The sequence below is a fragment of the Orycteropus afer genome, unplaced genomic scaffold, assembly GCF_000298275.1.
Source record: "Orycteropus afer afer isolate SDZICR_OR568_19922 unplaced genomic scaffold, OryAfe1.0 scaffold00141, whole genome shotgun sequence".
NCBI classification, from domain to species: Eukaryota; Metazoa; Chordata; class Mammalia; order Tubulidentata; family Orycteropodidae; genus Orycteropus; species Orycteropus afer.
In genome coordinates, this window is record NW_006921728.1 from 2,423,882 (window position 1) to 2,450,124 (window position 26,243).

Sequence of the window (26,243 nt, forward strand, 5' to 3'; positions counted from 1 at the left end):
AATCCTCCACAGTGAGTAACCCCACTTTCAAGTGCACCCAAATTCCCATCAAAACATTGTCCAGTACGGTGGAGTTTGCTCTTTGGCCCTTTCTAGATTTAATCAGGTCACCCTTTGGACATTCCCAGTTCAGCTCAATGTTCCTCCTTTCTCTCCCTTCTCCTGTGATTCTCCTCTTTCTATTCTGTGCCTCTCCCCTTTTTCTTGCTTGCGTATTTGTGGATGTCTATGTTTATTGACCTTCTGCCCATACATTTGATCAGAGATCATTGGTGTTCTCAGTATTGCCTCTCATTTAGGGTGATGCCTACCCTGTGTGTAGTTCATGTCACCACAATATCCCCTTTCAGTAATTCATAATTATGCATTGTTCTGCTTATAGTCTTATTTAAAAAATTCTGTCAGCTTTTTTGTTTTCATATCTCTTTTCTCTTTTTCTTTGTGATCTTATCTTTTTCCCTTTTCAGCTCTATTATGCAGTTTCCTTATTGCCTCTTCCCCCCCAGTGTGTTTGAAGTTTATTCCTCTTCCCTGTACAGCTATGCCTATACTTATTATATATTTTTTTCTCGTTCCGCAGTTTTTAGTTCAGCTCTCCAGTGTCCTTGGTGAGAGCCATTTTCCTTCTTTCCTATTGATAAAATGTTGTGACTGCCTCCTCTTACTTCTCCCAGATCTTTCTAGTATAGCTCATATTTCCATATTCTTTAAAGAACTGACCAACTGCAACTAATGGGCTGATCAGGATTGGGGGAAAAAATGGGGAAATGGTCTGAGAACCAGCAAGGGGAGAGCAAGAAAGCCATTCTGAAAGTCAATGAAGAGGGGCAGATGGTATGTAGCTTGTTGGAGGACCTTGATGGGCAGAGCCTTTGCTAGTGAAGTAGTTGAAAGTTGGCCTTTGGCAGTAGGAGGGATCACAGAGCTATTATGACCAGATTTGGCAGCCTTTTTAATTTTGGGTTTTTAGAGTGGCCTCTTAATTCTTAATGAAGATGGCCCTTATTGTATATAATCATAGATTAGAATCTTTAAGTTGCATGGGGCCATGACTTGTGCATGAAGCTGCTATGCATGAAGCTCCTATAAACCAAGCCATATACCATGTTTAAGTAAGTATCTACTCTCGGAGAGGAGGCCATTGTGAGGGTGTGTGTAGACTTGGTTCTTGTAGCCATATGTGGTCCCTGTAGTCACTATTGGTAAGCATTATGGGAAGTGTTGCTTACTGCTGTCACTCTAGTCCCTAGATAAATAAAGGAACTTGATTTCCTGGGCTGATGGTCTAATGCCTGTGAGAATTATCAACTTTATCCCATGTATTCCCCTAACCTTTGTTTAAAGACACTCCCTGCCCCAAAAAAGCAGAGCAGAAGCGGAGCGAAGGAAAGTGGGGCTCACTTCATAAAACAGGTGGGCTGAATGGGAAGAGAAGGGGGCTCACTGGAATTTAACTGGAAAGGCAAAGGAAAGGAAACTGAGCTGAACTGGGAAACTTTGTGATAAAATACACGGGCTGCTCTGTGCTCCTTTCAACATATTGGCCATGATTTTTTTTTCCTTGTCCTCATATATGTTTTTTGTAACTATAGAAGAGGTTGAACGTACTATAAATCTGGTGAGGTTGTTTCTGACCAGCGCTTTGTTTCCTGCTGTTGGTAATAATCAGGATCCATGTTTCCAAGGTTTTGGAAAAGTAGGAAACATTTTAACAACCTGTAAATATATCCACCAAAAAATATTAGCATTTTTTTTTTTTAATAAAGGAAATTATATTTATTAACTTTAGGTTTCACATCCCTCCCCCCTTTTTTTGGTGTGTATGCCTTTGTGACATTTTTGAAGAATGATCCCTATAGGTTGCGGACATTGCCATAAATGTCTAGAAAACATTTGCATTCTTATTTTGGACACCTGAGCTGTGTGATGGGACCTCATTTTGGCAGAACAGCCCCTTCCCCTTTAAAATTTTAAGCATATATTGCATGACTCACGTTTTCATCTTGTATGGCTTAATATGATCATCTGGGAATCTTATGTTTATTTTTATTTTTTTAGGCACTAGAAAAACACCCCAACTCACCAATGACAGCAAAGCAGATATTGGAAGTGATTCAGAAAGAAGGATTAAAAGAAACAAGGTCAGTATTCATGTTTAACAGTTTTTATGTTTTCATTGATTAATAATTGCCACTAGTTGCAATGCAACAGAGGTATGCATTTTTGATATTGTAATTGATTGTGTATTAAGTAAACTACCTGAAAGTTCTTTTGTGATTGTCAAAGACCTGGATGACCCAGGATTTCCTTAGAACTGCCTGTTAACTTAATAAATGACATTAGATGGATTGATAGAGGATGCACTTTCTTAACAAAGAGCAGCACTGTATGGCTTAGCCCCTCATTGGCGTTATTCCTATTTCTTGTTCTCATAAGAGGAGATTGTGTTTCTGAAAATGAGAAGTGAAAGAGAAACACTTTTATAGACTCAATAGATAAATCGTAAGCTAGAGAAGTGAACTCACTCTGATAAAATTCAAAGTGCAATGAATGCAATTGAACATTTAATCCTATTATATTTAGAATGCCTCTATTTGAAGTATCATGTATCAGCTACTAATTCTTTAGTTTTTTTGAGATATGATTCACATACATACAAGTCACCCTTTCAAAGTACACAATTCATTGGTTTCTGGTTTATGCACAAGATTGTGCAATCATCACCACTATGTAAATTTAGAATATTTTCATCACCTCAGAAAGAAACTGTTTCCATTTGCAGTTACCCCAAGCCCCTGGCAATTACTAGTCTACTTTCTGTCTCTATGGATTTTCCTATTCTGGGCATTTTATATAAATAGACTCATACGATGTATGGCCTTTTTTGACTGTTTTTTTTTTTTTTTTTTACTTACAACAATTTTTTCATGGTTCTGCCACATTGTAGCATGCATCAGCTTAGCATGCATCAACGTTATAGCGTGCATCAGTGCTTTCATTCTTTTTTATGGCCAAACACTCCATTGTATGAATATACCAGATTCAGTTTATCTGTGATGATCCTTTATTTTTATTTTTTTATTTTAACACTTTGGCTGTAGCTGGCAATATAGGCCACGTAGATGATTATTGCACAATGTGTATAAAAGATGGTTTTGTAGGTTAAAATAACCACCATGTTGCCGTATGTGTATAAAATCAGCACGAGGTTACCTTCCTGCACACCATTGTGGGTAAAGTAACTGCAACTTGCTGAAGAACCGCCTTGTAGCTGACCGACCGACCCTGTGAATGTTTTGACTGATACTGAGATAGTATTGCAGGGAGAAGTGAATATTCTCCCCAGGCTAACTTTTCCTAAAAATAGGTATCTCCTATAACTCTATAGTGTGGGTAACATCCACCTCTTAGTTGTTTAAAATGTATCTTCTGAAGTTAGATCCATGAATGTCACAATCAAGTGAGGGCATAGAATTGAGCTATACTCAAATTCCATCTCTATATTGAAGTCTGTTTTCTGCCTGTCCTGGAGAAATAGTTTGAGCTCATGTAACTACTCTGTGTTTGCAATAATTGAACCCCCATGAAGTGGAGGCAACAATGGGGAGGGAAGATGCTGACAGTGCCCAACAGCTCTGTTAGAAAAGAGCCTTTGCTTCTATGCCACATGTCAGTGTGAGGGGTTAGGGAACAAAATGGGGAGACCTGGATATTAATTTTCTCCTTGCTGCTTATCAAAAGCCCTGAAAATATTTATACCATTTAGATAGCATTGAAAATATTTGTGCTAAGGCCAGAAGAAATGAGAGGGTAAAAATCTAAGGATATCAGTTCTTGACAAGTGTAGGCTTTGTGCCAGAAGAATCTGCCAACACAGACTAAAAAGCAGCTTTTATAAGCAGACATTTGAAATTTGTTCATTAAGATATTCTTCTCCATAGGGGTGACTGTGCTACTCTTGGTTGTTAGAGACCTTGAGATATAAAATTCCTGCACCGTAGCACTGAACAGCATTTTAATTACACTTATTACTGTAACAGCATCGTTTCATATTTTTTCATAAAGCTGGTCTTCCCAAAATGGTATATTAAAGGTCTTTATGCATACATGGCTAACAAAACCCAGCAAAACAAAGCAACCAGCTTCTTTAAAGAGTAATTATAAAGAACAGTGAAATAGGAAATATAACCTCTTATTCATCTGAATTGGTCCCTTGGTGGTGCAACGATTTGTGTGTGGCTACTTTACCAGAAGTTTTTTGATTCGAACCCACCCTAGTACCATGGCAGAAAGGCCTGGTGACCTGCTTCTGTAAAGATCATAGCCAAGAAAACTCCACGGAGTTCAGTTATGCTTTGTAACTCCTGGGGTCACCAGGGGTCAGAATCAGCTGCACAGTGATCGAAATTCCTCTAAATGTGCATCTTCCCCAAACCTCTTCCCCTGATCATCATCATGCCCTCCTGTAAAGGAAGACAATGTTTGTTGTTACAAATACCGATATTGAAAGTACCTGCGAGGAATTCGTAAGTTGGAAGGAAAAGGCAAAGAAAGGGACCATGGTTCTATTGAACTTATTCTCTGTAAAATCAGCTGTGCATTGTGAGGTGACTGTGCATCTTGTGTTCTCATTTCTTTTCATTCTGTTTCTGTAAATCTTATTTCTCCTGTCAGTCTGTGACCTGCTTTTATGTCTGGCTTATCTGTGTCTATTCTTCCCCTGTTTTCTAGTTCTAGTTGATTAGAATCATCTCTAAAATAAATGTATGAATGAATTTTTGAGACTCTCCCATATGCTAGGCATGTTATTTTAAAGTTTAGATTCTGGCATTTTGTTTGCCTACTTAGTATACTGTTTTGGCACCTTCCAAGTTCTTAAGTGTTTTCCAAATGCTTAAAGTAGCTGAATAAATGAAGTGTAACTGTATGTGTTTTTCGTAAGTAATGTTAAGTTTAGAAATTGTCAAGCATAACTGATTAATTTCAAATTATTTAGTAATGATGTCCTTTTTAAGAAATGCAGGTTTGATATGCCTGATTCAATATATGGAAGTGATTGTGAATGGTAATAATGTAGCCATAGCTCTCTTGGTATCTCCTTTTATGGATGAGAGGTAGATATTTCCAGTCTCCCCAAAATAGTCTGCCACTGTACCTAGCATTTCTGGAAAGAGAAGATTTGGTCATTAGCCATCATCATTCCGTCAGACTGGCCTTTAAATAAGGCCATTTGTTTCAAGTTCTAAGGGATACTTCATTCTCCATGTGCCAGGTCAGGCTTCCTATAGCATTGACCTTGCTGTATTATAATTTTGCCCTTGTATGTCTTCCTTGTTGACACTCAGCGGGGACTAAATAAACATTTGTTGAGTAGATGATCTTCATTCTCAAGGTGGTACTTTGTTGGTGTTTACTGATGACTTGTTTGCATTCAGAGTTGGAAGCTTCTTTTTAATGTGACATGTTTGTCATCCTAGTCAATAGTTTTTTTTTTTTTTTGCTGTTGCTTGTTTTCAAACATTATAAGAACCTCTGGTTTAAACATATAACTTGCAGTAAAAAAAATACATTGATAATTTTGATGAAACTGATGTGGATATTTGAATGTGTGTGGCTTGGAAGGAAGGTTGGGTGATCAACTTCCTTAGTGATACTGCCTTGGAAACCCAAGAAGGGGTCGCTATGAGTCAGATCTGACTCAATGGCACATAACAACAACAATAGTACATGTGGTGGTGTTACTAGCAGTCCCTGGGTTATGAACATCCAACTTAAGGACAACTACTGCTTGCCCTTTAATGTTATGCAAATGTGCCCTCACTTTGAATACTCCCAACAAAGTTCTTCATCAAAACCTTCACTTGCTGTTTGTGTAGCTTGTAAATTCTTGAAAAGGTTTTGAGCCATTTCTTACACAGAAGTAAAGCAAATAAGAACCATATATGCACCTGTTCCAACTGACCTACGAATTCTTAAAGACCCCGTTAGGAACAGCCTTGTCTGTAACTTGGGGACTGCCTGTATTTTATTTGGCTGAGATGAAATTCTTGACATTTTATGCAACCTTTTCCTTTTTTGAAGTAAGGTACTTTAAATATTTTTCATTGTGGACATGATCAAATGAGAACGACTTTCCTACATCGTGTTTTTTTATATCTTTTTTGTATTTTTGATGTAATGTGTACTGTATGATTAAATTCTATTTGGAAAAGCTAGACTGAACTAAGTATTTTCCATGTGTGTTTTCAAAAGAAATGTGAATATTAATTAGTTATCAGAAGAACATCTGGGTTTTGTTAAACAAATTAATAATAGGATCATGGCATAGTTTTTTGCCCCAAAACTTTTTTTTAATTGAAAGTACAATTGGCAAGTTTTACTTCCCTTCTGTATAATGGGATAGATTTTTATCAATGTAATTTTGTTCTGGCATATCGATACACTGGCTTTACTGATTTTGAGTGAGTATTTACAGGCTTCTTTTACTTGTCAGTGATTGATCAAACATAGCTGTTTGGAATGCTTCTAGATAATTGAACCTTCTAACCAATCAAATAATTATGTTGCTTACAGAGGGGATTAAAAATGTGAATATTCCAGTTTGCTGCTTTTTGTGGATGAATATTTGGTGGTGGTGTTTGGTGTACTCAGCTAAGCCATTCCTTCTTCCGTGGGGAGGTATGGTGCTATTGTAGACTACGATCTTGTCTGTAGTAATTAAAAGTACATCCATAGAAAAAAAGGACTAACTCCAGTTACCATGTTGCTTTGGATGGTTTTTGGGGTAGTTCTAATTCTATTTTGGCTTTTGTTTTGCTTATTCAGAAGTTATTTCTTAAAGAAGACTGAGGAGTCCTTGATGCCTGAGAATGTTTTTATCTGCTCATTTAAAGTGATGCTTTCAAAGAATCCTGTGCTCTGTACAGGGACATATCCAGGTGCTGTTAGGTCTAGGTAAGACTTATATCACTCATTTGTAAGAGCAAACAACCATCCATCAGTGGAGTGAGGGGTAATTTTCTATGTGCTGGGCATCATTATAGCAAGATACCTATCATTAATGGAGCATGAACTGTGATACGATATTTATATTCGTGAATGATAGGTAAATAGCTTTTTAATGGAAGAGAGATGATCATAAAATAGAAAAAAGTCAAAAAACACAAAGCAAAAAAAGAAAAAAACAGCCATCAGAAAACAAAACCCCTCTGTTGAGGGCAGGCAGTTCAACAAGCCCAACATTATTCATTAGGCACATTTTTGCAGTATTACAGATACGTTACTTAATAAAATCTATATTAGCTTTCATCAATTATTTACAGAGCAGCAGACTATAATTACATGTCATAGTAGGGACATTTAAAAAGTTTTATAAACAATCTCTGTTGTGCTTACTGTTACTAGAAATATGGACATATTTTTGATTTTGCTATGTGGAACATGCAGTGACAGCCTTAGATTTTGTAGTTATTCTGGTTTCAGTGAGAAATTTTTATTTCCACTGATAATTCATAGAATAAATTTGTTTTAACTATTTATCTTAAGGCTTGTTTATGTTTTCTGTTTTGCAACCTCTGTTACGATATGCTGAAATTAGTATCTCCACTTTGTACTGTGGTTTATTAAAGATGTTGCATTTTTTTTCTAGGAGGATAAAATGTCAGAAAATTCTATTACCATCTATAGTGACAAACAATAAAATTTCTTGGCATTTCTCTTGGTGAGATTTACGTTTCTAATTAGTGCTATAGGAGATGATTCTCTCTCGCTGCTGAAATGTTTTGTGTAGAGATAAGAAAGAAACACAGATAATTTCTATTGCAAAATCAATTCTTATCTGCAGACTCCATATTGGTATATCCTTTCTTTCATACTGAAATGGTGGTCTAGTTTGTTTGTGTTGGACCATTTTAGAACTACATTGTTAGCTCACAGTGTCAACTTTGCCATTTGTTACATCTAATTCTCTCGTTGAGTGAATGATGTGCAAGGTCAGCTACTTAGAAACAGGGGATGTGTGTGACGGTGGTGTTACTAAGTAGAACAGGGAAATCTGCATGTATTTGTGTGTGTGTGTGTGTGTGTATGGTTGTGTGTAAGTGTATAACAAGGCTCTAGGATGATTTACCTTTTAGTTGACATAAAAACTGTGCTTGTCATCCTTATTAAGATTATCTCAGTTATTATTCTCAGTTCTCTTTTCCCATACCTCCATGGCCAGTGAGTTCTTGGGTAGTGTTAATTCTACTTCTTAAGTACTACTTTCCTCTCTTCCTCACTCTTTGCCATTATTCATTTACCACCTTTCAAATCTATTTTCTTTCCTCAAACAACGATTATCATTTGTAACATCCTTTCTTAATGATAATCATGATACTCCAAGAAACATATTCTACTTATTAAATTATTACTCAAACGCTACTGTTAATTATATATTTGGTGATAATTAGGTGAAATCAAGTATGGTCCTTTTTCTAGTTATGTGGTAGCTGGATGATAAATGGATAATATCCTAATAATGTAAGATTTGTGAGATGAATGATGAGAGTAAGTACACATTATACCTTGCAGTTAGATAAGATTTTGATAGAGATTTTTAATCTGGTCATGTTTTTATATTCATTTGATACCCTTCAAATGTAACATTCATGTAAAATTTTGTTTGTAAGTATTGATGTTTTTGTTCATAATTGCTTCATAAAATACAGTAGTCTTAAAATCAATGGTATAAAATTTGTTAAAGAAGAAATCATAATTTATACATGCATATCACTGATTGTTTAAAAATAACTATAATATATTTGAGGGAGTTCTGGTAGCATAGTGCCTAAGGCACTTGACTGCTAACCAGAAGGCTGGCGGTTCAAACCCACCAGCCACTCCTCAGAAGGAAGATGGGGCAATCTACTTCCATAGTGATACTGCCTCGGAAATCCAAGGAGGGGTCGCTATGAGTTGGGTCCGACTCAACGGCACATAACAACAACATAATATATTTGAAATTATAGTGATCTCATATTAAACTTTTTATATTGACTTGAAATTACATCTTTTTTTTTTGTAGTGACAAAATGATTAAAATAATTCTTGATGAGGTTGGAAAGATTATATATTATCATGAAAGCATTGCCTGAGCTAAAATATAATTATGGGAAACATTGCCCTGCAAGGTCACTGTCCCAGCTCCTTAGTGCAACCCCAGTCAGCTCTGATGTTGAACACCTTTTTGGTCTTCCTAGTCAAGCATAGGAGATTGCAGCCACAGTTGACCACTTTCCTTTTCCTGTGTAGTTTCTCTCATTATTTTATCATGTTTTGCAAAATAGAAGTAGAGCCCCACAAGGCAAACATGAAGTATGTATTGTGTGGGTGTGTGTGTGCATGTACACACTTCTGGTAGTTCTCACATTGTTCTTTAAGAGGCCATATAGTTCGATTGCTGAGTGTGGAAGAGGCACATAGAAATGTAGTAAATTTGTAATACAACTTGTCCCAATTCCCATATACAAGTCATATTAATAGTGATTAAGGATGTGGACCTCAACATTTCCAGAATTCGTGGTGTACCATAAAAGCATTTCTAGGATTTTGAGTCTGATTTGTCTTGGTAGGTGTTCATAACAAGATGCTGAATATAATACAGTACTTCTGTTTTCACATAATATGTGTTTTCATATGTTATTCCTAATATGTGAACTAATAGAATGCATGGTTTAATAAATTTCATGTCCAAGGATGATGTGTATCCTAATGTAACATGAATTAATTTGGATTTTATTTTGAAGCCTTTGGTAAAAATAGCTATGGTGACTGCATATAACCCTCAAGGCATCAGTATCCACTAAGGTATCCAATTATAGCTATGAAATGGCCGTTTCTTAATACATATTTTTACAGTTGTGTCATGCTTTCTCCATTCCTCCAAATAATTGAACAAAAAAGTAATTTGGCTGATTTTAGCTTTATCAAGATCTAGAAAAATTTACTCCTGAAACATGGAGCATACTATACACATTTCAGTGAAGAAATAAAACCAGAAATGGATATAAAATTACATTGTATATGAACCCCTGTGAGTATCAGATGCAGGCAAAAAAATCTTTGGGGAGGAAGAAGCATTTAATTGGGCTGATTTTATTCAATTTTTTCTAAGTGGTGCTTTTCTGTTCATTTTCATTTTATTGCTTGGGCTTTTAATTTCCATACTTTTAAAAGAGTTTAGTTTTGCTTTGTTGTTTTAAACTGTCAACATAATTCAAATGCAAAAGAGTTGATATGCTGACATGGGGACTGGTTTTTATAGTTGACTTGTTTTCAGAAGGAATAAAAATAATGATATTTTGTTGGGCCAGGTTTTCTAAAAGTTACAGTACATAATTTCAAACAGTAAGTCTTAATTCTTTTGCTATAACAAAAAGACTGTTTATCCTTTCCCTATCCACATACCCACACAGAATCCGATAAATAACTGTTCATTGGAAGTCCATCTAAAATTCAGCTGATAATTCTATTGACTTGTTTGGTTTTGTTTTAAGATAAGGTCTGTAGGTGCTACACAGCACTGTATATGATGTCAGCTCTCTCTTCAGTCTGTTAAAAGTCACATCCTAGACAAGTGCTCAGTATTACTCAGGTGTATATGCACACAGCAGGGCCATGTGCTTAGTAGCCAATAGAAGACATCAGAGAAATTAAAGGTTAGAGAGAGAGAGAGAGATCGATCATGTTTGAAGTTAATAAATGAAGACCTGTTAAGTGACTGAATTTTGCTTACTGGTTTAGGTTCCAGTGGCTTTGTAGAAACTTTAAGGGATATCCTCATTCCACAAACATGTATTGAGCCTCTATTATACTTTGGTGGCATAGTGCTTAAGGCATTTGACTACTAACCAGAAAGCTGGCGGTTCAAACCCACCAGCCACTCCTCAGAAGGAAGATTGGGCAATCTACTTCCATAGAGATACTGTCTTGGAAACCCAAGGAAGTGGTCGCTGTAAGTTGATGACGGCAGTGAGTTTAGTTTGTTTTTTTGTAGAAGGTCCCTAGGTGGTTTACATGCATTGTCTTAAAAACCAAAAATAAAACAGCTTTGAATTGGTAGATACTAATGTATTTCCCATTTTATAGATAAACTGAGGCAAACAAGATTAAGTAATTTGAGAAAGGTAATCCAACTAGTAAGTGGCAAACCTATGATTTGTTGTCTAACATAGAGCCAATTGCTCTTAACCTTTTTAAACACTTGAAGCCCTGGCCTAATAAAACTGTGAGTAAAAAAATATTGGTTATAAGATGCTCTTTAAGTAAACACTGTCCTACCCCATAGAAATAAGGAAGCAGCTTTCCTCGCTGAGTGTTGTTTCTTTTTTTTTTTTTAATTGTGATGTGGGTGAAAATTTACAGAGCAAATTCACTTTCCATACAGCAGTTCACGTACACTTAAAAGGTCTTGTGACATGGACTGCAATTTACCACAATGCAACAGCTCCCCTCCCACTTCCTCCCAATAGTTACCTCTTCCCTGTGTCCATCCCTTCATGCACTCCTGCCCCCTGAGCTGTCTCCCTGTGCATACACAGCCTTTCTTTCTCCCATGATTGTTCTCACCAAGGAGTGTATCTACCTCTGGTAAATGTTCTCCTCATATTCCTGTCTTTTGTTTGGCTGGAAGCCACAGGTGTGGGTTCATTTCCAGACCTGAAGGGCAGCTAGGGGCCATGGTCTCAGTGGTTCTACCAGGCTCTATCAGACCAGCAAACTTAGTCCCCTCTTTTTTTTTTTTTTTTCTCAAATAATTTTGAGTTTTGTTCCACATTGTTCTCCCTCTCTATCCAGAATCTCCTACATAGATCCCCTCCACGTGGTTGACAGTGGTAGCCGGGCACTATCTAGTTCTTCTGGTCTCATTGTCATATAGGCTGAGCATTGCATGGTATACCAGTCACTAGGACTAATTGTTTCCATGAATTTTTGGTTTTCTTCATTCTTCTTTGCTCTGGATGAGGAGAGACCCATCATTGCATCTAGATGGCTGCTTGCAAGCTTTTAACATCCCAGTCACTACTCACCAAAGTAGGAGGTGGAACAATGTTTTGTGTAGTATGTTATGCTAGTTGAGCTTGATGTCCCCTGTGACTATGGTCCTGAGCCCTGAGTGTGGTTTCTTATATATTACTCACTGAGATAAAAATCTGACCTGTTGGTAGGTGTGAAGAAACTCTGGTTTCATAGTAATTAAAGCACTCAGCTGCTATCCAGAGGGTTTGCCGTTCAAACCCACTTGCCGCTTCATGGGAGAAAGATGAGGCTATCTGCTTCCATAAATATGTGCAGCCTTGGAAACCCTATGGAGCATTCTTCTCTGTACTAGAAGGTCACCATGAGTTGGAATTGACTTAGTGGCAGTGGGGTTGGGTTTGATTTGGAGATATGTGTGCTGAAAATCTTTTAATTTATAGCTTTATTATAAATGGTAATGGAGGGTGAAAGAAACATTTCTGTAACTATCCGTATTTGGAAGATTCAATATGTTAGAAGGACTTTAACTAATATGCTGTCCAATGTGAGAAGAATACTTTGAGTGAATAACTGGCCTCATGGACAGCAGCAAGACATTCTTTAAATGTAACTTCTTACTGTTTGTTTAGAGGATAATGCTGGGAGGGAGGGAAGCATAATGTGGGTCATGGGAGAACTGAGGACTTCATAGGATTATGACCATTTTATTACTGATTTTGGCCTTATAGATTGAAATTCTCATTCCTTGGGAATTCTGCTGATCTGTAGCCAAAGAGTAATTGCTAACAGAAAGTAATTAATCCAAAAGACAATTTTTAGAGGGTGACAGTTACTACAATGGTAGAAGCAACTGGATGAAAATAGATGGGATTGTCTAAACCATGTTTAGATGGGGGTAGTTGACAGTAATGAGTTTGTTTTTTGGTTTAGTGTGAGGCTAAGTTATTAACATTGTTTTTCATTATAGAGAGGTATCTAGGGGAAGAAAAGGCCCAAATGAATGTGACAACAGTTCTAGGAGCAGCATTGTTGCATCCTTTTTAGGAAATTCTTTTAAGCGGAGAATAATCAGAGATAATTTACTGTTGTTTGTCATCTGTATCAGGACCACTTGTCCACTGCCTCCCATCCATCCATCCATTGTACTTCTACTGGGACATATAAAAGCACCACTCTTTCCTTCTTACTGTTATTTTTAATTTTCACAAAAGCCATAACATTGCTAGGCAGAGAGTGTTCTCTTTTTGGACACTGTGGCTAGCCTGTGGTTAGTTCTTCTCTAACATGTCTGCATGAACTACAACAATTTGTATAGTGATGATGATTCAACTTATTGCTTAATTTGTGTTTATTGAAGGTGATCTGCTGGCTGCTAGATACAGAAAAAATGGCATTCATGCAGATTTGTTCAAACAGGTTGTTGCTAGTGAGAGAGTCTAAAGAACGGCTCAAATCTTAAATTCCTAAGTGTTAGGATTAGCAGGGATCGTATTGGCATCCCCTGCCACCCTACCACCTGCCTCCAAACAAAAAAGTACTGAATCAGGTTCACAAGGAGTACAATTTGGAATTACTTAAAACCATTTTTACTGTTCATTTCTTTTATACAGTCTTAATATTGGAAATATTTATTTGATTTTTAAAATTATATATATATTTAAATTTCTTATTCTTACACCCTGTTGTTTTGGAGTAAGGAGCTCTGGTGGCGTAGTGCCTAAGGCATTTGACTGCTGACCAGAAGGCTGGCGGTTCAAACCCACCAGCCACTCCTCAGAAGGAAGACTGGACAATCTACTTTTGTAGTGATACTGCCCTGGAAACTAAAGGAGGGGTTGCTGTGAGTCGGATCCAACTCGATGGCAAACACAATGACAGCAGTTGTTTGGAGTCAGCCAATTACAACTTGATTTCCAAAGCTTTATAGATTGGTTTGTATAATAGGTACAGCAACACTGTCTTCTTTTCTTATATGAAAATGATTGTAAAATAGTGGAGCATTTTGAGTAACTTGGAGCAGATCAACATGTACAATGTAAAATCCAGTCTCCCCCCTCACCCAGCTTCCAGCCATCTGGTTACCCAAACAGTTGCTGTTCTTTATTAGATATGTACCTTTGTGATAAGAGGAAAGTGAGCTGAGTAATTCCTAAAAATTCCTAATAGCTGAGGAATTACAGCCTTTGGTAAAAAGAAGGATGGGGCAGATTTCCAACAGGAGCCATTTACTGTTGTCATTACTATCCCAACTTTAAAGGAAGCTTTGGTGAACTGGTCTGAGGGCAAGCTTTCTTTTCAAAACAGAAGGCTTTCTATTTCTATACCTTAAGATGCAGTCTAAGGTGTGAATGATATTTAACTCAGAACTGTAACATTTTGTTTCTGGTAAGACCTTTGTAGATCATATAGTCTTAAACTTTTATTTTACAGGTCAGCAAACTAAGACTTAGAAAAGGTGAGTGAATTGTCCGCAATTATGGAACTAATGAACATATGATTCATCTTTAAATTTAGAAGAGGGCGATCATTTCAGATTTGAGAAGAATGTGCAAAAAGGCCTGGTTGTGAGCAAAGGCCAGGCCACAGAAAGAAAACGAGATAAATGTTCTTTGCTAGGGTACTATTAGAAAGGACGTGTCTTTCAGTTGTTTTTCCTGACATGATGGGTTTTCATTGATCCAGTCACCCTCTATTACCTGATTTTATTTGCCTTCAGTAGCACATATTTGTAAAACTGTTGGCAGAAGTTAGAGGTGCAAGAGAGATTTTCCTGCAATTTGTGCTTCAAATGGTGATCTGCGATTCTCGAATCTGGTCTCATTGGCTCCTTGCTGCCATCAAGACCATGCCCAAAGAAGGAGGAGGAGGAGGACAGGGGAAGGTGTTGTGGGCATCCTTTCTTACCTTTGTGTGCTGACATAGAGAGCTGTTGAGCTTACAAAGACACAACACAGGCAATGGCAGTCTTGCAGGAATAGATCATTTTATTTTATTGAATATTCTTATTCCAGCTACTTTTTGGAATGCATGTAATAAGAGGATGAAATATACGAAGCAAGGGAGAATGGGTTTGTCTTCAGACCGTTTGATGCAATGAGTATGGCTAGCACCCAGTTTTCTCTTCAAATTTCCCTTCTGAACTCTTCCAGCCTTCTCTGTTCCCTCATGTGATGTCATTTTTATGTTTACTTATTATTTTTTCCCTCTATTCCCTATACAAATTAAAATGAATAGCAATTAAATATTCACATATAGTCAGAATGTGATAAATTGTGACCTGAAGAGTCCAAAGGGGAAATAAAATACTGTCAAGTAAAAGTATAGCGTACATTTATCGATTTTTTTTTTTTTGTGACATTAATAACCCATTTGAATTTTCTTTATAGTCAGATCTTTAGTACGTATATCAGTTCAGCATGGGTTATAGGTAATGATTATTTTGCTGATTGAGTGAGATTAAAGCCTGTCTCATAGCTACCCCTCCTTGGGTTTCCGAGGCAGTATTACTATGGAAGTAGATTGCCCAATCTTCCTTCCGAGGAGTGGGTGGTGGGTTTGAACCACCAGCCTTCTGGTTAGCAGTCACATGCCTTAGGCACTTCACCACCAGAGATCCTTAAATCCTGTTTAGGACTATCAAATATTTTTGTAATGAATTCATGATAGACCATTGTCTTATTCATTTAAATGATAATATTTATTTCTGCCTTTGCTATTGCCTAGGGTTGTTGTATAGATTAAATTTTAAAAATAGATTTGAAAGCCTATTACATGTTGCTGATTGTAGTTGTTGTTGTTGTTTGCCAATGAGTCGGACTCGAATCATAGCAACCCTTCCTTGGGTCTCCGAGGTGGTATCGCTAGGGAAGTAGATTGCCCAACCTCCCTTCCGAGGCGTGGCACTGATTGTAGTAAACACTTTAAAATTAATTGAAATAGTTTCAGATTATTTTTCTTAGTTTGTGAGAATTGAGGTCCAAAAATTGTCTCTGATTTTTACTTACTTTTTAACATATTCTATCATATAAGTTAGTGTATAAGTTTGATGGGTATCACAGAAGCCTAGAAGAAGTGACTTTATCAAATAGATCTTCATTTCTTATGGGACATTCTAAAGGTAGGTAGCCTAGGAGTGATAAGATAGCTTTGTTCCACCAGGCGATCCATGGACTCTTTACCTCAGCTCCATGATCTACAGTAGTTTACCGCCATATCCACGTCCTAAGCAGCAGGTGGAAGAAGTGGCACACTCAGTCCCTTTAAAGACATGTTCTGGAATTAGAATGCATCACTCCTCCTCATGTCCCATTGGCCAGATCGGCAGTCACATTAGCTGAAAGAGGGGAGCTGGGGAATATAGTCTTTATTGTAGGAGGCATGTTCCCAGCTAAAACGTGAGGAGATCTTAACTGCAGGGGAGAGTGGGTATTGGAGAATGACTACCAGTCTGTGCCTACCTATTTTTTCTTTAATCTTTCTTTATATTTGGGCTGGATTCAGGTTAAATATATATAATCGTTTTTAATATTTGAAAAAAAAATTACCTGTGTTCTTGCTTTGATGCAGACATTCCATATATTTTCAGGACTCTGTGACTCTGCTCAGCCTATGACCTTCACCATTTCTTGCCCTCCACCCCACTATAAAGGCAACATTCAATATTACGTACCATCTCTTCAATGAAATATTTAGCTTCTTTACCTTCAGTTCATCATTTCATTCTTGTTATTCCATGATATTTGTAACATAATGTGCATGTTCCTTTGTTGTAGTATCTAATAAACTCTCAAAATTTCTCTTGTAATAAGACTGCAGTTCCCTTAATGATAGAGTTCATGTCTCATTGATCCTTCTCTTTCCCATGTGCCCTTCACATAATAGGCTCTTGACATTTTCTGATTGAGTGGATGGAAATTTAAATTCTAACCCTCTTTCTGCTTCTAACATAATGTGTTATCCTGGATAAGTCACTCAGTCTCTTTTGTCTTTACAGTAAAATGAGGAAAATTGCAGTTCCTTATGTCATCAGGCTGTTATAAAGATAACATAATTTGGGGAAAAAAAAGGAAAATACGCTGCAAATTGTAAGATATTTGATTGAGGAGAGTTCTCTTGTTTCTGCTGTAATAGGAATTTGGGGAGACTTAATCATGAGTGAATGAGTTATTAGGCCAAATTTTTAAGCTACGATATTTCACAGTAGTATTTTAACACATGAACTGTTTTAGGTTCTAGTAGGGGATCTATAATATTAACTACTTTTTTTTTTTATCAATAATTTCAAGAGAAGTTAGAAAAGGGATTCTAGTTATTATGTTTAACTCAGTTTCCATGATAAAATTTAAAACTACTTTGACTTGTTGGAGCAGAGCCTAAATTGTTTTTAATATGATGAATGCCTTGGGGAATATTGGGCATTTACAACACAAGAATAAGTGATTTTTCATTAAAGGAGATGCATTTTTAGGATCTTATTTGTAGCTCAGAAGGTGTATTTCTCTAGCTAGCTGTGATACTGAGGCCACTCTGACCTCCTGAATATACACTACTGATGCAATATCGGCTCCATTTTCCCACCCTCCAGTCTTGTTTTTTTGGCAAGGAGCTCTGGTAGCATGCCTAAGGCACTTGACTGCTAACCAGAAGGCTGGCGGTTCAAACCCACCAGCCACTCCTCGGAAGGAAAATTGGGCAATCCTACTTCTGTAGTGATATCGCCTCAGAAACCCAAGGAGGGGTCGCTATGAGTCGGGGCCGACTCAACGGCACATAACAACAACAACAACATCCTGACAGTATTCTTTGCTAATTATGTAATTGGTGTATTTTTTGGAGAAAAGATGTTTTAAATTTTTAGTCATAGTGTTTGAATTTATTTGACATTCAATTATAAAGCTTCAAATACACAAAATGTATTTGCCTTCTCTGATATGGTCTGTATTTAAGCATTCAGGAAATAATTAATTCTTTCGAAAAATCTCTGTCATCGTTTGTGTTCTTCTGTCAGTGAGATCCTCCCAGTTTTGGCTTGTTTAACATTTGTTGAATGTTCATAAAATGTTAGGAGTTTCCCATTATACTGAAATAGTTTTGCTGCCTATTAAACTAAGTATATTATGTATTGCAGTTGCGTTTTAGGTGAGTAGTATCTTGTAAATTGTATATATGCTGATGCCTTAGCATCTGTTGGTTGTTAACATCACTGCTACCATAATATCTATCTATCATGTAAGATGCAGATTATCGTTAAGTTTTCTCCAAAGTTCCCAGGCAGAAATAAGATTTCTTCTTTTGTATTGCCTGGGATAGTGTTAGCGTACAGTTATCACAGTTCTTTTTGTTAACATTGTCTTTTCTCCCAACTGAATTATACATTCCAATATTTCTAGTGGCCTGTGTTAAGCAAGTTTGTATATTCTATGTATTTCCTGAATCACAGTGGCCATCTCAATAAGTGTTTCTTTGATTGAATACATTTTACTTAAGACATGTTTAGCCAACATTAATCTAAAGGGTGGTTTAAGAAGAGTCTGGTACTTATTCTCCTGTGGTAAAGTTCTCAAGTATGTAGCAGATGGTCAATATGTCAAACACACGGACTTAATTTTTTAGGAGGAAAATCCCTATATATTGCTAAGCACCAAATAAACCAAAAACCAAACTCACTGCTGTCGAGTTGGTTCCGACTCATAGCAGCCCTTCCTTGGGTTTCCAAGTCTTCATCTTTCTGGATGTAGATTGCCCAGTCAAGTGGACTCTAATTTGAACTAAGCAAGCGGGGTGTCTTTCCCTCTCCAAGTCCACTGCCTATGTGAATCTTTATTCTTGCATCATCCTTTGTGAGAGACAGTAAAGTTAGTGGAGAGTGTCCAGAAAATCCCCCCAAGTATTATCTTTAGCATAAATCTTGGGTCCAAACTTGTCTAAATGGCTTCTGGATATTTGGTGTCAGCAGAACAGTTGCCTTGGGAACCAAAGTATATACTGAGTAGACAGAAGAGCCAGTGCCTCTGATGGACATGTCGAGGTTTTTTGGGCAGACCAAAGATACAAGGATGAGATGGTTCTGACCAGTAGAAGAAGTGAAATGGAGATGATAAAACAGTTCTGCTAAGTTTAAATAGAATCGTAAATGATGAGCAAGCATTAGATAGCAACTTGTTGGGTGCAAATAATAATTTAGGGTAAGTACCTAGAAATGCTACAGTGATTTTAACCTCCTTTATTTTATACACATTCTGAAAATGGAAAGACTTGGTAAAATATTGTGGTGGGATTGCAAGTTTTAGTTTTTGGTATTAGTTGAGGAGAAATGAAGTAAACAAAAAGGAAATTTGTCTTTAATCTTTATGTTGTAATAAGGATTGCAGGAAAATAAAAACGATGAAGTCTCTGATTAAACCTTGAATCGTCTATGCAATGACTATCACTTTGTTTCTAAAATGTCTATTTGTTAAAAAGTAAGAAGGAAAATTGATATATTTTAGTTGATGTGAATCGTCCTTGCTCTTTAACGTATAATAGGTGTTGGGGCTCCCATCGATCCTTTTTTCAGTGTTCTTACCATTTGCAGTTGTTTTTCACTCAAAGGGCCCTGGCCCTGTCTCTGTGTTAAGCAAGTGTACAGCCTAGAGCTCTTCATCAGTTGAGGTGGGATTGCCATTAAGGGGAACAGTAGGTAGGGTAATAAAAGTGGCATCCACACAGGAGATTCAGGAGGCACATTTGTCATTATCGAGTAGAGCTTCAAGGGTTAATTGAGCATTGCTTTTCCATCTCCCAAAAAAGCCAAGGTGTCTTTGAGAAATATCAGAATAGTTTGATCCTGCACACCAACTTTAGAGCTTCTAGCATTATTTTTCCAACTCCTCAAAAAAGACAAGGCTTTAAAAAAAAAAAAAAAATCAGAATAGTTTGATCCTGCATGCCAAGTTTAGAAGATTAGCGTTAGAAATCAATATTGTGTTTTTCTTTCTTCCCTTCAGGACAAACTATGTTCCATTTGGGACCGCCTCAACTACCTTACCAGGCAGCACCTGTCTTAATATGCCTTAAGTTTACCTTGTACTATTGAAAGGATCTCTCCTTGATGTTTCGTATTTTCACCTTGAGGAGGTGATATATGTAGGATGGATTGAGCAGCTGTAAATAAATATAACAAAGTAGCAGAGTGGTTTGTGGGAGTTTTACCATATATACACATATATAATATTTTCCAGTCTGGTTTCAGACCCCGACATGGCTTGGAGACAGCGTTGGTGTGTATGAAGGATCTTCCTCGAATGAAGGATTTGGGACAACTTTCCATGATGATTATATTAGAGCCTCAGCTGCTTTCGTGTTGGTCATGAGGTGATGCTGAACCGAATGCTTGAACTAGCAGGAGTGGCTGGGATTGCATTGGAGTGGTTCCGTTCATTCCTTCCGGGTAGGTACCAGCTAGTGGCGATGGGTGAAAACGGACGTTAAGAGCTTTCCCATATGGAACCCCATAGCAGTCAATCATTCACCTGTTCATGTTTAGTGGGTATGAGAGGACAATAGATACCTGAAGGCCAGGCAGTGCGATCTGAATGACTGTGTAGAAGGGTGTGAGAATGATTTCCAGATTGATGGTGCTCACATTCGTTACTCCGTTTTGTCAGTGTGCCAGTGCAGACTAGAATTGAAATTGAGAAAGTATGTGTGACTTGTTAGAAAGTGAAAATTTGGGAGGCCTTCATGTGCTTTCTGATTTCTCTGTCTGAATTACAGTTTGTATAAGCTGTGGCCATATTTTGACCACAAATTATGTAAACATTAAAATCCTATTGCAATGTTAGAGAGAAATGTTTTGTTTTCCTTTCCATATGTATCCAGAGCCTTCTTCCCTCTGACCATTGACTGCATCTCCAAGATCTTTCTGGCCTTACCTGTAGTCGGCTTTGTTCACCTTTTAGCTTGGACTTCTTTTAAGCAAGGTAGCCTGACTGTGTTAATAAATATTTTTGAGGGTGATGACTGATTTTTCCCAGTGAATGTTTTGCTTTATCTTCACTGAAAGCATTTTATTTTACTGAGATTGAAAATGGGTTGTACTTTAAGGAATTCTGCAGCCTCAACACTGCCTCTTGTTAAATTGTTCAAACATTTCAGGTTTGCACAGGGAATATGCTAGAGTTTCTTTAATTTTGATCATGTTCTTTAGAAATTTTGTGCCTCTTCTTGGCTGTTACTCATTTCTTTAATATCATTCCAGTAATTTTTCTTTAGGGAAATGGAAAGCTTGCTCTGGAGTGTTGGGCATGGAGGAAATTTATTAGGTCTAAGAGGAGAATTCAGTGAAAGAACTGAAAAGTATATACACAGATGCATGTGCCTGTAAATATCATTAGACCTGTCTGTTGAATGTCAATTTGGAAAAAGGGCAGGGAACTAACATTTACATAGTAACTGGTCAGTATCAGGCATTGAGCCAATTAGTTTCTGTTTTTCTTTTTTTTTTTAAAAGTTATTCAGTATCACAGTAACATTGAGAACTGCGTTGTATTTTTTCATTTTACAGATGAGGAAATTGAGGCTTAGAGAAGTTAGATATCTTGCCTAACTGTACATAATTAAAAGTAGAAGATCTGATATTTGAGCTTGGGCCTGGCTCATTCCTGAAGTCAGTCTTTCAGTCACAGTGGGCCACAGGCAAATGATAGTCTGAAGTGGGGATTTCCAAAGGGGCAGGGGAAAGGCCTAGGAGGCATGGACAAGCCAACAAGGAAATGATAAGCATAAGCATGGACTAGAATAATACTTGTTTTGAAAATTTCCAGATTTTAAGACATTTGGCCAGTCATGTAACAAGAGGAGCAATTTTAGGATCATTAAATGTTCATCATTTAAAGGATAAACAGGTATTTAGAAATTCACATTTTATCTTTTGTTCTGACCATTTTTCACGATTTATGCTGAGTGAAGTAATGATACCATACATTGAATCCTAAGAAGCTAGGATGAGCACATTTAAATTGATAAATTTAATAATAAATAATAAATAAACAAACAGACAAATAAATAAATAAATAAATAGTAGTTAGTAATTATCCAAGAGAAGATAGTATTTGAAGACAGATACCAGGTGTTTACTATTTATAAAAGGTTTTTTTTAATTGAGTGTCTATAAAATTTTCTGTGTGGAACCTCAGGTTACTTACCCCCTGCCTTTCATGTATAGCATGGTACTTGTGACTAAAGATGTGATAATGTGGTAAATTCTGGTGTTCTGTTAAAATAGTAATTTGTCTAGGCTTCTGTAAATTGTTTTAATCAGCTTGGTTGAAGGATGGATCAGTATTTTCAGTGAGCACATACAATATTATTTGGATGCTACTTGTATTTACTCTTTTTATATCGAGGAGTAGCTGTCTCTCACCACCGTGATAGATTCATTTCAGGCATAGCCAAAGAGACATGGTTTCTGCGCTTATAAATTGACATTTAGCAATAGAAAGGTCCTATATCCTCACTAATGTTGTCATTGTTATTCTAGCATGATATGCTCTTATAACTTACGTTAGCAGTCCTTAGGAAACAAATCAAGGAAAAAAAAAAAGAAGTAAAGCTCTTTATATTGATTTCCAACTTTAATCCATTAGCAGCACATGAGGTAACATTCATAATTGAGAACACCTTTAGCTTTCCTGAGTTAGCATAAGTGATATATTGATTTCCTGGAACTCAGTGGCAGTTGCATTGAGGAACTATTTCCTGAAAGCTTTAAGTGGCAATATAAAACCAACCCAAACCAAACCAAACCGACTTCCGTAGAACTGAATCCAACTCATAGTGACCCTATAGGTCAGAGGAGAACTGTCCTATAGGGTTTCCAAGGCTGTAAATCTTCATGGATTTACCCTGGTGGAGCAACTGGTGGGTTCGAACTGCTGACTTTTCTGTTGGCAGCTCAGTACTTGAACCACTGCGCCACCAGAGCTCCTGCTATAAAACCACAGGAATACTAATTCAAGTTAAGTGAGTGGGTTGGAGTTGTGCTTATTTAAATGAGATGTTTGCCAAATGGCCAGCAGCCATGATTCTTTAAATTTTGTTTTTTGAAACGTTGAAGAATGAAAGAAGGCAGAACATTTCTCCTGTTGTTACATAAACATAGATCGTGCTCTATAATTTTAGTAGCTTTTCAATAAATTAATCCAATTAGTCATTGGATTAAATAGGGCCCTAGGTTTAAAATAATTTTTCTTAAATTATTACCTTGGCTCACCAGTTGTTTTCCTTTCCACCCAGATTACATTTAAACACTGTTCTCCCTGTTAGTAACTGGAGTTGTTCTCTGGAGAATCTCTGTGTACCTGCTTGGCATGTTGATGTTGCTGTAAAATAATGTACAGGGGATCTCGTTTTGTCTAAAGATGCATTTCTACCCATGGGTCATCAAAATGCGCATTTTTTCCTAAGGAAGATGTTTATTTCTGTAAAATAGAAGTAATGTGCATATAACCTCTAAGTAGCATTACTTTTGGAATCTATTAATATGTATGTGTGTATAATTTTATCATTTTCAAAACCTATTAGCCTGAAACATGATCATTTATACTCTTTTAACATTTGCCTTTGCCTCAGCCATCCTTCCCATGATTTTTGTGTTTCCCTGTATGAGAGTATTAATATTGGCTTGTAGCAGCAACAGGCATTTCTGAAACCCCTGCACCCAGTGGAAGAATCTCAAGAATCATATTTCTCTGAGGATGAAATTTAAACATCCTCTTTTAGTCCTAGTGCTGGATCTTATATGTATTTTTAAGTGTCTTGTACTAAATTTGTGGAAGAGAAATGTACTATAAAATTCACTGGTCTATTTATATGTCTTTTCTCAAAGTATATTGTCAAAATGTAACTGTTCCTACCTTGATTTTAGGCATTGTGTAAACTGAAGGTTGTTTCTTCCAGTTATTATATTTAAATTTTGCAGATGTATTTCATACCATTCCATTCAAATGATTGAATTACACAAAACTTGTATTTTATAGCAGAAAACTATTTTGTAAAATATCTTTATGTGGTAACACTTCCAGCCTAAGCAGAGGGCCACCATTGAACAAATTACCTGAGAATATAAGTGGGTAAAGAAAGAGGAGCAGGAGGGAGAAGAAAAGAGGAACGCTAAATGAAATTGACATTTGTCCTGTGGTACAAATGCCAATCTTAACAGTAGTGATTGGTTTAGTTATTTTTAGATACTTTCTTTATCAAACATTTAAAGGTATTTTTTTTTTTCATAGCCAGAAAAACTCTGAGTGAAATTCTTTTGACATTATGCTGATCAAGGGATTTCAGATGCATTGTACCAGAATCTTCTGTAGAAAAGGGAAAGGAGGATGACTCAGAAATGAAATAATGGACAAGGAAACTCGGTTGTTTTTGGTCTCTTTCTGAACCATACAAAGCCATTGAAAAATGATAAATGTTTGTGGAACATAAGCTGTTATAATTTGTTTTGTGTTGAGGAAGATAGAATATACACATACAACAACATGAAAATTTAAATGTAAAAAGTTGCATCATTAGAACAAAAGAAAAACATTCTAAATTAACATTTAAATCTACCTTAGATAGGGCAATGATTTTTCGTAGTTAGAAGCTGTAAAATAAACCATAAAGAAAAGGATGGACATTATTAACTACATAAAAGTTTACGTGTTTGCGTATAAAAATCATTAAGTGACAATCAACCTATGGAGAAAATATTTTTAGCTAATATTCTAGGAGGTATATTAGCTGTCGAGTTGGATCTGACTCATAGTAACTCCTCCTTGGGTTTCTGAGGCGATATTACTATGGAAGTAGATTGCTCAACCGTCCTTCTGAGGAGAGGCTGGTGGATTTGAACCACTAACCTTCTGGTTAGCAGTCAAATGCCTTAGGCATTATGCCACCAGTATTGTGGTTAAAGGGACATGAACAAAGGAGCTCCAAAGTATACAACTAAAGAATAAACAAATATGTTGGAAACCATAGAAATGACATAAAGGAACCATTTGAAGTTGTATATTTTGTTTATTTTTATTTTTTAGTTTAACTAATAAATTACTCAGTCAAGTATTTCATCCTGACTCCAAATAATGCTTTCTCTGAAGGAGCTCTGGTAGCATAGTGCCTAAGGCACTTGACTGCTAACCAGAAGGCTGGCGGTTCAAACCCACCAGCCACTCCTCGGAAGGAAGATGGGGCAATCTACTTCAATCTACTTCCGTAGTGATACTGCCTCGGAAACCCAAGGAGGGGTTGCTATGAGTTGGGGCCGACTCGATGGCACATAACAACAACAACAACAACAACAACTGAATGTACTAATGATGAGAGTGTAAACCAAAACAACTCATTTGAAAAGCCATTTGGCATTATCTCCAAAAAGCCATTAATAATTTCTATCTCATGGCTTAATGCCACTCCTGAAAACCTATCTTCAGAAAGTGTTATTGATACAAGAATGTATTGAATTCACTAAAATATTCATGTCGGTGTGATTTCAATTATAAATAAAGAACATAATTTTAAGTCCTCTCTGGTGAAATTAGTGGTTCTAAAACTTGGCTGCATGTTAGAATTATTTGGAGGCATTTAAGATAATGCTCATGTCTGGGTCCCAGCTTGAATTAGGAGTATTATATTTCATAGGTGTAGAGTTAGATTTGACCCCAGACACTTGCACGTCTTTTTAATTGTCTTAATAATTCTAATATATGATTATGTGGAAAACCACTGAATGTAAACAATCGATAGACTATTTGTAACTTTTAAAAACCCAAAGCCATTGCTATTGAGTCATTTCTGATTCGTAGCGACCCTATGACAGAGTAGAACCTGACCCATAGGGTTTCTGAGACTGTGTGTAATCTTCACAGAAGCAGACTGCCACATCTTTCCCCTGCAGAGCCGCTGATAGGTTTGAACAATTGACCTTTTGGTTATTAGCCAGGTGCTTAACTTCTGCACCATTAGGGCGAATTTTTACTGATTAGATATGATAACCATGAGGCTTTCATAGTATTATGGAAGAGGGTATAATATTAAATGAATTTTGTGATTCAACATTTATGCAAATTATTATTATAACTTTAAGAGAAAAACACACCGGAAAAATAGGTTTGGTGAAAATTTACAAAATGCTCAGAGTTGTTTTGAAGGAGTTAGAATTTTTGGTGGGTTAACTTTTTCTTTAATTGACAGACAGTAAT

General features: G+C 36.7%; 1 protein-coding gene across 1 annotated transcript in view; it reads left to right on the forward strand.

The window, feature by feature from the left end:
• The first annotated feature begins 759 nt into the window (after positions 1-759).
• Positions 760-26,243, forward strand: part of ASXL3 (ASXL transcriptional regulator 3) — a 183,298-nt gene continuing 157,814 nt past the window's right edge. Inside the window, exons 1-2 of the mRNA XM_042781631.1 lie at positions 760-834; positions 2,059-2,141. Coding sequence (XP_042637565.1) covers positions 760-834; positions 2,059-2,141 — 158 coding nt within the window. The remainder of the gene's footprint in view (positions 835-2,058; positions 2,142-26,243) is intronic.